The sequence below is a fragment of the Sceloporus occidentalis genome, unplaced genomic scaffold (genome assembly GCF_023333645.1).
Source record: "Sceloporus occidentalis isolate IW3139 unplaced genomic scaffold, rSceOcc1.0.p SCAF_8, whole genome shotgun sequence".
Lineage (NCBI taxonomy): Eukaryota > Metazoa > Chordata > Lepidosauria > Squamata > Phrynosomatidae > Sceloporus > Sceloporus occidentalis.
Window position 1 is genome coordinate 16,111,897 of NW_028316988.1, and position 12,316 is coordinate 16,124,212.

Genomic DNA, 12,316 nt, shown 5'->3' on the forward strand with positions numbered 1-12,316 from the left:
TGAAGCCCACTTGTACCTCCCAAAATGCAGCTTTTCCCAGAGTGTGCAAAAGTGGGTTTGGGGGACTAGAAACCACAGAATTACAATATCATGGCTATGGGATTCTGGGAATTGTAGTCCCCCCAATGCTCTGATTTTTGCCTACAGATGTTTGTTGTTGTTGTTGTTGCTGCTAAGTGCGGCGACCTGAAAGCAAGCTCATCATGGTTTTTTCTTGGCAAGGTTTGCGCAGAGGCGGTTTGCCGTTGCAAAATCCCTTCCTCTTTTATATTAATGTATTGTGATTTCTTTCTCCAACAAGGGAAAAAAATAAGATTGAGGGGATGTTTGTCTAGAAGGGGTGGGTAGACGCACACACTTCGCATTTTTAGCGGCGTGGAAAAAATCTCCTGCCGGGAAGACTTCCTGGGAGTGGAGTGCATAAGGTGTGCTTCTAAATAAGCTCTTTTGGGAAACGAAATGGGTCCTTGCTCTTTCTTCTGCAAAGTGGTCGTAGGTGGATTAATGAGCGGGGTCGCATGGTGACATAAAGCCGCATTATTAGCCGCCTCTTGCCCAGCCTTATGGGTGACTGTCTTGGCTGGGCCTTTTATTTTTTGAGACGCTTGCCATAAGCTTTAATTGGTGATCCTGGGGAGGCTGGAGCAGGAAATGCTTAGAACAATCCTTGATTCCACTTGGAGGAGGGATAAGAGAAGGAGTCTTTCAATGGCTTGCTGCGTGGGCGCGAAGGAAGCAAGGCTGCGGAAGGGAGAGCGATGATTCAGGAAAGGTGGGAAATATATATGTGTGTGTGTGTGTTTTAAAGGAGCTATCCAACTAGACAGGCCTTATAAATTTTGCACTACACCCTACAGCAGATTTTTTTCACCTCTTCTGACATCCAAGGGCCCAGCCTACACTGCTGTGATCCGAACAGTGGTGCATTGGGTAACAGTCACACGTAGCCCAAAGCAATCTTCCTTTTTTTCCTCCCAGGTTGAATACAGCCTCATTTTCGGGGAGACGTCATCATTCATCTCCTCGTTGTTTGTACCAAACACCCTGCCGAGAACCAGAGACATGCGACAGACAAAGAGAGCTTTGCAAATATTGTGTGCCGTGCACAGAATACACCGGAGCGAGAAAGGAGGAGGACGGAGCAAAAATAGGGACGCAATTTGCTTTGTTGATGTTCGATTCCTGGGGTGTCTGAGCAATAAGATGCACCATGTCTCTCTGCCTTCTCTGCCACTTGATCAGGAATCACGTTTGCTGGTTCGAACAGAGGTCGGCAATTATGGCCTCCCACTTTTCATTGGACTGCAACGTCCATAAGTCCTAGAGCCAGCACAAAGGTGAGGGATGCTGGGTCCTGTGGTCCCAAAACATCTCTAGAGCTACACTTGCTTACGCCAGGTAAGAATGAGCACCCTTTTCTTTTCGTTCTCGCAACTATTATCTCTACTATAAGTAGATGTTCCCTGATGGGTTGGCCTCTCTCAAGAATGAGAAAAGAGCCCTAAGCAAGCAATGAAAATCAAGCCCTAAAGAAAACCGTCTTGAGGATCTGCTGCCAAAGAAGAAGAGAAATGTTAAAAGATGTGAGCCGCTATTTGTTTTTTAAAACTATAACACTATCTTGCAATGTATCATTGGGAAGGACCAGAGGCGACTCACCCATGCTGGCGATGATGCTATGGACTGGCAACCTCGACGGCCCGTCGTAGATCCCTCTCCCTGCAAAGCCTTTCTTCTTCTGCTTCTCCTCCTGCTTGAAGATGAAGGCCGAGTTCTCCTCCTTCGTGATGTTGATGTAGAAGCAAGTGTCCGAGGCGGTCATGATGTGCCGCGGTCCTGGGTTGAGAAGGATGCTCTTGTTCTCCTCCCTTCTCACACCCATCAAGCAGACACCGTACCTGAAAGGAGGATGCGTTCCCTGACGGTCCTGGATCAAAATCCCCACTGGCCTGACCCGACATAGGCCACGTTCTACTTTCCTCTCTCATTTGTTGTATTTTAAGTGCTTTCAAGCTATTTTAATGAGTTTTCTTTCAATATGTGTGCCTGGATAAGTACTTTCTAAGCTTTTAGTTGACTTATAGGGATGATAAGGATTTCATAGGGTTTTCACAGGCAAGGAATACTCAGAGGTAGTCTAAAATGCAGCCTATAGTACCTGGTTTTCCTTGGCTGTCCCCCATTCAAGTATTAACCCCGATTTAGCTTTCCCACCCTTGTGCTAAATCAATAACTGTTCTTATGTGATTTTAACAGTTTTACTCTTGACTATTTCTTCTTGTGTATTCAAGTCGGTTTATTCTGTCTGTCCAATTTCAATGCCATCTGTTCATTCCTGTATTCTTACTGTTAAACTCCGACTTTGGCCTAAATTCAACTGTTAGTCCCTATTAGAGTCAACCCACTGAACCAATGGCATTCACCTGTGTGTTGACCCACCAGTCAACAACTGATTCAATGGGTCTACTCTTGAAACTAACAAATAGGAGTCATGCCATTCAGCTGCAGCAGTGGCAGCCAACTCATAGACTTCTGGATAGTGTTGGGCTACAACCCATCCCTTTCCCCACTGGCTCACATAATCAATGGCATGAGAGGGTCCCAAGTTTCCCAACCCAGATGATTGTCCAGCCTTTTAGCTCACTTTTTGTGGGCGTGGAAGGATGCGTAGGTGAAGCTCTTCCCTTCGTACTCCATGAAGAACTTGCTGTCGCCCATCCGGATGTGGTAGACCTCATTACCCGAGCAGCGACCGTACATCCTTTGCCACTGCTCCGGCGATTCCTGTCCTTCTCTGAAAGCAGATTGAGGAGAACAACATCTGTTAAGACCTTGGGGGGATCTGAAATCAGAATCTGATTGTTGTTACTGTTATGTGGCTTCAAGTCAACTCCAACTTATGGTGACCTTATTCTAGGACTTTCTTGGCAATAACATGGGATGGGGGGAGAGAACAGCAGTAGAAGACAGCTCAATTACTAGTTTACTCCCTGAAAGTGTGTATGGATTAGAATTTAGAAAACAAGATTGTGGAGAACACTCAGGTTTCTAACAGAAGGAAGTTGTGCAACCAGATGGCCATCACCAAGAAAGCCCTGCCATGCCAGGTATGTCCAATGGCCCCATAAACTCTGGAGCCCAGCATTCACCAAAATAATTTGCACTGGAACTTTCGTATTCAGGAGCAGTCTATCTGTGTTGCTTGGGGAGCAACAGAAGATAAACACTACTGCTTTTAAGCCTTTGTCGTATACTGTATGCATCTGACCAGCCGCGAGGGTAGTGATTTTCAAACTCAGGCCGTCCAGATATTTTGGACTTCAGCACCCAGAAACCTCAGTCATCTTGGCCCATGGTCTGGGATTCTGGGAGCTGAAGTCGAAAACATCTGGAAGGTCAGAGTTTGGGAATCACTGCGCTAGGAGAATTGGGACTGTAGATGAGACAGGGCTTTGATCGGATTCGGCATGATCCTTGCATCCTAAGTCTGAACCCGAGCAAATGGAAGCTTTCTGGATTAACTGCAAGCAAAAAGCTAACAGATAAAGGAAGCAGTCAACCTTAACTCGCTGCGCGATGCCCCATCAAGCAAGTCCTTCTGAGACAATTTCCTTGGCTTCCTCGCTGCTCAAAAGTCAGCCAGCTGAGACGCCAAAAATGAGAAAAGTCAGTAACCCCACGATGACATCTTTCATGATGAGCCCCAACAAGAGCAAGTGTCTAAATGTATTTTATTGCAGCTTTGCAAAGCGTGACTGGGAGAGACGCGGATGAAGTGCATGAATCAGACATAGAGAAGGAGGCCAGATTTCCCTGGTGCTTAGGTGCTTCAGAATGATGGCATGTCCTCTAGAGAGCATCATTTCAATCCTGGCTATCATCCTCTGGAAATTCACACTCATGAACATAGTTCTACCTTCATTTGGATTCCCTCTGCTTGGCTTTTACTGATGAACGAGTTACTTACTGTCCTCTGGATGTGTGAACAAGGAGCGTGATGAGAGTAGAGGTGGCCGGGCAGACGCAGTTCAGAGCCAGCATTGCATACTTGCATTCCTCTTCACAGACCACATGATCTGAAATGGAAAAGAGTCTTGCTGTCATCTCCAAGAGCATCATTGGGAATCGTCTTGCAATCCATCATCATCAACAGATCACCATTTTCTTAAGCACCTGAAATCCTATTCTCCCTGCTCATGACTGGAAGCAAAGATGAGGAGATATTCTGTTTGGCTTGTGGGATGTTTGTGACTTCCATATCCCCCAATGGCCATGCCGGCTGAGGGATTCTAGGGCCTCATTCCCACTACATTTTAAACCGGGCCCGCAAATCGGTTTGAAGCAGTTTAAATGACCCTGGTTCACACTTGAACTGAATCGCAGAGGGGGGCCATGCGCTAGACTCATTTAACTTGTGTCTTTTTTGATGCTTATTTTTCCCGCGTCTTTTTGGATAAACTGATTCCACGGCTGGAGCGGGTCCATTTTGAGTCGATTCATCTGTCAATGTGAACCACAAGTGGGTTATTTGATTTTATTTTGCAGCAAGAAAATGCAATGGGGCAAATGTAGTGTGAACCACGCTCTGCCGCCAAACCGATCCATCGATTTGGATCACAAAGCGATTTATTTGTAAGTGGGAATGCGGCCTGTAGCCTTCCAAAGGACAATTAATTTGCTTCACATGAACACAAACCAGTACCAAAAGAACAGAAATGTTACTTTTGGGAGTAACATGTCCCAGTATCCCCAGGAAGCCTGGCAGTGCTGGCTGGAGGATTCTGGGACTTGTAGTCCCCAAAGGTAACACAACCCTGCTTTGCACAGTTGCAGGTCACTCCAAACAGGATAGCTTATTGTCGCTTCACTGGTTTATGTAAGTCCAGCGATTAGCCATTTCTTTTGAATTCTCTTTTCTTTTGCCATTCTTTACGGAGCGAAGATTCAGACCAGCGAGGGGTCCATCCAGCAAGCCGAGTCCACAACAGGAGTCCCAGAAACGGATCGCCGCAATGTCCCAGTTTCCAAACAGCCAGCCAAATTCAATTAGACACGAGAAAGGAAAATGCATCATGTTTTCATCCCTGACCATTCATGTTTTCAGCTGATAGGAAGATATTTTGTTTAAAGGAGGAGGAGGAGAAGGAGGGGGGAAACCAGACACAGGGAAAATCAAATTAAAATGAGATTCAATAAACAGAGACACTGTTGGGTTGAGGGAGAAATGAGAACTGGCAAATGAAAGATGGATCACCAAAGAGAAGAGTAATACAAGAAGGGAGGGCCAGACTGATATTTTTTAGACTGACGCTAATGCTGGGTTTAAAACTCCCTTTCAGCAAATTACCAAAGACCAAAATTGGGACAGAAATACAACTACAAAACATTCTTACCAGCAAATTTTACATGGAACTTGTTCTCCGGCTTCAAGATCTGAACATACAGGGGACAGTTTGGAGCAAAGTCCTTCACGGCCCAAGCTCGGAGGATAGTTTGATGATCCTATAGAAAGAAGAGGGGAAAACAACTTGGAAATTAACATAAAAAAATAAAATGGACAAGTCCCTGTTCATCACATCTGCTTCAAAAGCAAAAACTAGAGCCTGGAAAAGTTGTTTGTTTTGGGACGACGGTTTTCCAAATTCCCACAATTTCATAGTCAGTGTGACTTTTCCAAGATCAGGACTGGACCACTTGGATCCTTAGATAAAATTTGGAGGGGGATAAATTCTGAAGCACCTTTAAAATGCAAACTGGATCTACCTTGAAAGAGTTGTGGAATAGAAATATATATATATATATATATAGGGGGGGCAAAGGAGAAAATAGTCCTTAACTTTTCCAAAGAACAGCATGCAACATTTTTGAAGCCAAAGACAAAAAGGCCTTTCTGCTGATGGCTGGGTGGGAATAAATAACATTTACAGTATGGCTCTTTGTTGCCTGGATTTTGAAGGACAAGGTGATTCATGCAGAAGAATTCATATTAATTACATCAAATGTCAAACACTGACAAGCATTAAATGCTGAAATCATGTTGTTAGATTTCCAGTTTTTCATATATATGAATGAAGCAGCAGCAGTCAAAGAGCTGGTGACAAATATCTGGATTTCAGAGAATAGCCAAGTGGGTGGACAATATTCGCCACCCTCAAACTGGCAGAGAAATGTGGGAATAAATGTGTTTCTGATCCATTTCATTGTGAATGCCAGATGCGTGGTGTAGTGGTTTAAGCACTGGATGATGAGTCCAGAGGCCAGGGTTCGAATCCCTGCTCAGCCACGGAAACCCATTGGATGACACACTTTCTCAGCCACAGAGGATGGCAATGTCAATGTCAATGGCAAAAACCCCTCTGAAGAAAACTGCCACGAAAACCCCATGATATGATTGCTTTAGGGCTGCTATAAGTCTTACACGATTTGAAAAGACACAACAGTAATAACAAAGCAAGATAAGGTAAAAACATGGGAATAAAAAAGTTGAATGAAACAAGTCCAAGTTAGTTGCCTTGATAAGGGATCAGGTACTTTTTTAATCAGAAAGGGCAGTAGATTTTAAAGTCCCCGTATCTTGGACTTACAGCAGCTGTGCGGTCCACTTCATTGCGGCTGCTGAGAATGAAACAGGCTTCTCCATTGTCCATCCTGAAATGAGAAAAGTTGCCATCAGACGGACATCAATGGATAGTGAAAAGCCAGAGAAGAGTTTGGGGAGACTGGCCGAAGCCTATCCCTCTCCTTTCCTTTTAAGACTGTAAATCATCCAGAGATACACCAGTAGGACCCAGTCCATCCACTCTTTGCCCCATGGTTTACTGGACTAGCTTCTTTTGGGAAGAAGGCGCCAGTTTCCAAATCTCACAGAGCTCTTTCCAGCACTGTTGCTTCTGCAGAGCCCAGATCTTGGTTTCCCAACTCACTTGGCTCTCAAGAGATCCTGGTCTTTCAAGGCTGATCCCTGGAGATAGATCACACGCTGAGACCATAAGGGGATCTGTAGCACCCGCCGGACCTGGATGTCCATCTCTGTGGGACAGAGGATCACCACATAGTAATCCTGAAAGAGAAAGCCAGAAGTGAAACGATTAAGGATGCATTTATTGAAACTTTTGTTGGGGTCTGCATTTGACATCACTTTAATTGCCAGGGCTTAGTGCAATGAAATTCTGGGAATTATCCTTTTTATGCTGCAAGAAACTTAACACAGCTAGTTCTTTGAAATCTATACCGATATAAGTAAATAGGTAAATCTCAAATGTGGACATACTAATCCATAACAATAATACAGCATCCAAAATTGACAGTCAGGCAATGCTTTTATCAGACTCATCGTTTCAGAAAAGTGTGCTGGCTTTGGAGTGCTCCAGAACTCTTCATCAGACAAGATGGTAAAAACAAAAATAGCAATTGGGAAGAGGGAAGAAGCATAGAGATTTTAAAAATTTGGTTAGATGTTACCAGCTATTCATGAACATCAGTAGTTTAAAACATCAAGGCTGCATCTGCACTGCAGAAATAAAGCAGTTTAATACTGCTTTAACCGCCAGGGCTCAATGCAATGGAATTCTGAGAGTTGCAATTTGGTGAGATATTTAGCCCTCTCTGTCAGAGAGCTCTGTTGTCCCAACAAACTACAAATCCCAAAATTTTATAGAATGGAGTCATGGTGGTGTCAAAAGGCATTATTCCTGCAGTGTGGATGCAGCCTTAGCCAAATGTTTCAGATTTCCAAACGTCTTTTCTGTCTTCTGCAATTTTTCAGTTCTTGATCTGATGTATTGTTCTGGAGAAGCCCAAAGATTGCACACTTTTATGAATTTGCACTTGTTCCTAAAGGTACTGCCCAACCTTTGCTTGGACTGGAGACTTAATAAGTGAATAAGAGTAGACAGAGTCAGCTTAGCTTTCACCTGCAGTCTAGGATGAGCGTAAAATTCGTTGAGGAAGTCCATCAGCAGATCAATTTTGAGGGAGCTGACACAAAGGACCACGTGTTTCTCCGTTTGCGCTCGGTGGCGGCTGTAGTTCCCCCCGGATTTCTGGCGCTCCATCCACAAGTATACAAGCTCCTCAAACTGTATGACAAGAGAGTAGGCTGTTTATACAGCTTTGCAAAAAGGCATACACCTTCCCAATAATGGATCCTCCCAAGGCAGTTTTGGGGGCTTGTTTGCTTTTTTGCAAATGGGTTGGCTTCTTGTTGGTGAAGAACTTGTGGTGCTCTAAATGTCCTGCTTCTCCTGGAGTATCTTGGCCCCAAAGTGGCCCTGAAGTCTCCCCGTTATCTCCCTATTCCAGAGTGATGCCAAGTTACTGTCTACACATATGTCCCACTGTGCTGGTGCTGACATGAGTCTCTCCCTTTGAGGTTGAAAATGAGATGTTCGTCAATGATAACATGGCTGGGCATTGTAAAGAGCAATGGAGTCATTGCCCAAGAGTGCTCCAGATTTTCCTGGAGGGTCTGGAGCAAAATATTAAAGTCTTTTAAATCTGGTTTAAGGGAGGGATTCAATGTCCAACTGTCTTCACATCATGAAGATAGTCTGCAATGAAATCGGGGCTTTGGCCCTGCAAAGTGAAGACAGGTTGCAGTGCGGATGGGGGAAACTGGCTTAAATAGCAGGTGTAGACATGCCTTTTATTATGCCACAAAACCTGCCTTTTGCTTGCTGAGATAAATGGCTGAGATAATGGCATTAAGTACAGTAGAGCCACTCTGGCGGAGTGGTTTGAGTGTTGGACTATGCCCTTGGAGACCAGAGTTTTATTACCAGCTTGGCCATGAAAGCCACTGGTTTCATGGTCTCAGAGGAAGGTAATAGGAAACCCCCTCTGCACATATCTTGCCAAGAAGACCCCTTGAATGGTTTGCCTTAGGGTCACCATAAGTCGGAAATGACTTGAAGGCACAAAAGAACAAGAACAACAATAACTTTGCACATGGAACAGGAAAGGCACGGTCTCGTCTTTGGCTGGAGGCAACAACGTATTTTGGGGTTTTTTTGCTGCCTCTTCTTTAGAAATTGAACCACTGGAGATCCAGATCTGTAAACAAGAAGCCCAGCAGGAGACAAAAAATGAGTCAGATCTTTTTGATTCCTGGCTCGAGGTAGCAACCAGCCACAGCTCAACGATTCGGTGACAGTTTACAGAGCCGAGCAAAATACAGAGAACATCCCCTAGCATCCAGGCAGGAGGACTCTCTTGTCGGCTTCGAAAGGTCAGCTCTCGCTCATCCAATTGGGCAGCCAAGGGTAGCATCTCTTGGTGGAACCCATCAGCTCCAGAAGGATGCCAAGGAACTACGTCAAGAGGTCTGGCAAAATGCTGAGCTGATTTATCATGGGCTTTTGACTGTGCTCCCTTTCCATAAACTCTCACTGGAATGTTATTGGAGATGAGGCCTGAATGCAAAAGGCTAAAAGGAAGCTGTATTATAGGATGGCTTCTTTGCAATGGGATTTAAGCAGCCAAGTTTGCAGTCCTGTAGCGATTTATCTGGAAGTGTGACCTGTTGATGTAAGCTTTTGTTGTTGTTGTGTGCCTTCAAGTCATTTCCGACTTAGGGCAAACCACCAACCACCACCCAAAGCACATTGCCTGTGTGAATATACACACAGCAGCCAGCTTTGGGAGGTGGTTGGCAGCTGCGATCGCTCATCCTTCCCCTCCACAAAGCATGGGGCTGCTGTGTGCGCATTTGCACAGCAGCCCCACACAAGCAATTGCAGCCACCAACTGCCTCTGGAAATCAGCTGATGTGTGAATGCACACACAGCAGCCAGCTCCAGGAAGCAGTTGACAGCCACAATCGTTGTGAAGGGGAGAGGAGCAGAATTATGCCATCTATTCACCATGAGTGCCTTAGTAACAGAACTGCATCAGGAGGGACTTATCGCACAAAGGCAGGGAGTATTGAGAGTCTATGGATAGGTTTTCCCCATCAGTGGAAATGTGCACCACAGTAACAAATGGAATGCAAAGCAGCAACTGGACAGAACACAGTGTTATGGGATAAGCACCTCAATCCCACAAGAGCATCTTGTTTACGGTGCATGCCATACTGCCACAACTCTGAAAGGTCATTCATTACCTGGAGCGGTAATACAACCAGGGCAACGCAGATCATGATCACAACCAACAGCTGTGAGGGCCAGATTTTGGGTGTCACATCGCCGTAGCCCACCGTGGAGAAGGTAACAATGCAGAAATAGAAGGATTTGAAGAGGGTGAGGTTTTCACCAGCTCTTTCTAAGTGCTGGATGCCACAGGTTCTGGAGGAAGAAACAACAGATAAAGTTTCTCACCATCAAAGAAAGACAAGAGTTTACTTAGAAATGAATGTGAAATTTCAATATTTTTTATCCACAGTTTCCCCCAGTTCCTAATAATTACTCTGTGCCTTTCCTTCTCTTCTCTTCCTTCTCTTGTTGTCATGATATTTGCCAAGATCCTATATTCCTGTCTACATTTTGTAACCTGTAGCTGTGCTGCAGAAATGCAATGAAACCCTGTGGATGAATTGCAAAGATGTGAATCTGGAGGCTGGTTGCTTACTTCTAATGTAAACCACACCTTCAGCTGTTTGAAACCCCTCATTTCCATTTAGCAAAGTGGCAGCTGTCTTTAAAATGCACCACCATTACGATATCTTTTAACAGCATGAACAATCTGAGGCTGAACTAAACAATACCGCTAGCAGCCTCAGCAGCAAATGGATGGAGAGATTCTGAGCCGTTGGATAAATCTAGACCTTCTTCAATGGGAACATAGGCTTCTAAAAGCAAGGCCACCACAGAAAGCTTGAACAGGACTCTAGTGGGACTGCATTCAAAACATGCCGTGATTCATTTCCACTTTGAGTCACTAAAGTCAATGCCACCGGGAAACAGCAGAACCCATTTTATATACATTGTGGGCTCAAGGCTAAGGACACAACCATGTAGTAAGAAGCCAGCTACTCATGTGAGAGAACAAGGTGAAAGAAATGTCTTCCTTTATTGCCCAAGAGTTGAAGGATGGGATGCAGTGAATATAACGTTGGCCTTCAGAGACTGAGAATGGAGTGGGCAGCTTTTCTATGCTCAGAAACCACTGTCGGCTGGACCTTAAGAGGCACAATGGCAAGACCAGGCTGAGATCAGAGGTTAGCCCATCCTTCTCTTAGAGCGGGCTGGATGCGGCCTGCGGAGGCCTGCCGACTGGCCCCTGGCCGCTGTTGCCGCCGCCGCCCGTCACGGCTTTTCGCCGCTCTGGGCGCCGCCATTTTGGGCGAAAAAATGGCGGCGCCCAGAGCGGCCTCTGGGGCTATGGGCACTGCCATTTTGCCGCCCAAAATGGCGGCGCCCAGAGAGGTGAAAAGCCGCGACGGGCGGCCACGGCGGCAGCAGCGGCGGGCCTCTAGGAGGTCCGCTGCCGTCTCTGGGGCCCTCCAGGAGGGCTCCGAGGGCAGCAGGGGGCCTCTGGGGGACCCTTTGCCGTCTCTGGGGCCCTCCAGGAGGGCTCCGAGGGCGGCAGGGGGCCTCTGGGGGGCCCTTTGCCGTCGCTGGGGCCCTCCAGGAGGGCTCCGAGGGCGGCAGGGGGCCTCTGGGGGGCCCTTTGCCATCTCTGGGGCCCTCCAGGAGGGCTACGACGACGGCAGGGGGCCTCTGGGGGGCCCAGTGCCGTCGCTGGGGCCCTCCATGAGGGCTCCGACAGCGGCAGGGGGCCTCTGGGAGGCCTGGTGCCGTCGCTGGGGCCCTCCAGGGGGCCCTCCAGCGCTGGCGGCCCCCACCAGCTTTTTTGCCAGTCTCTGATGGAGCCTGGGGCCCCGTCAGGGGCCAGCAAAGATGGGGAGGCCTGGCCCCCGGAGGGTGGAAGCTCAGCCCCTGGCATGCGGCCCCGCCCCTGGAGGGTGGAAGCTCCACCCCCCAGCACGTGGCCCGCCCTGGAGGGTGGAAGCTCCACCCCCGGCATGTGGCCCCGCCCCGGAGGGTTGAAGCTCCACCCCCGGCTTCGGCCCCCCAGTCGCCTGAGGGACAGCAACCCGGCCCCCGGCTCAAAAAGGTTGCCTACCCCTGTCTTAGAGCATCCTTCGATTTCAGTGATAGACGCGAACGCTGCAGAGCTTAATACAATATGTATTAGCAATAAGCTAATGAGATACATTTTGATGCTGAGGGTTTTAATTAGCGGAACCTTCCACAGTTCATTTGGCAAATGGGAACTTCAGCGGCAACGGAGGGATCCTCCAGATAAACTGGGCCGGAAGGGAAACGCCAGCCAGATTTTCAGATATCCTCTGTGATGTTTATCATGCTCTCAGTAGACT

At 46.9% G+C, this 12,316-nt stretch overlaps 1 protein-coding gene across 11 annotated transcripts in view; it reads right to left on the reverse strand.

Annotated features, from left to right (window-relative positions):
* LOC149308035 (potassium channel subfamily T member 1) overlaps window positions 1–12,316 on the reverse strand; it is a 91,103-nt gene that overhangs the window by 14,387 nt on the left and 64,400 nt on the right. For all 11 annotated transcript variants that reach the window (XM_089534957.1, XM_089534958.1, XM_089534956.1 and 8 more), the window contains 8 exons: window positions 10,100–10,280; window positions 7,914–8,078; window positions 6,924–7,060; window positions 6,585–6,648; window positions 5,394–5,502; window positions 3,968–4,076; window positions 2,645–2,794; window positions 1,660–1,898 (listed from right to left, as the gene is read on the reverse strand). In XM_089534957.1, coding sequence (XP_089391083.1) covers window positions 1,660–1,898; window positions 2,645–2,794; window positions 3,968–4,076; window positions 5,394–5,502; window positions 6,585–6,648; window positions 6,924–7,060; window positions 7,914–8,078; window positions 10,100–10,280 — 1,154 coding nt within the window. The remainder of the gene's footprint in view (window positions 1–1,659; window positions 1,899–2,644; window positions 2,795–3,967; window positions 4,077–5,393; window positions 5,503–6,584; window positions 6,649–6,923; window positions 7,061–7,913; window positions 8,079–10,099; window positions 10,281–12,316) is intronic.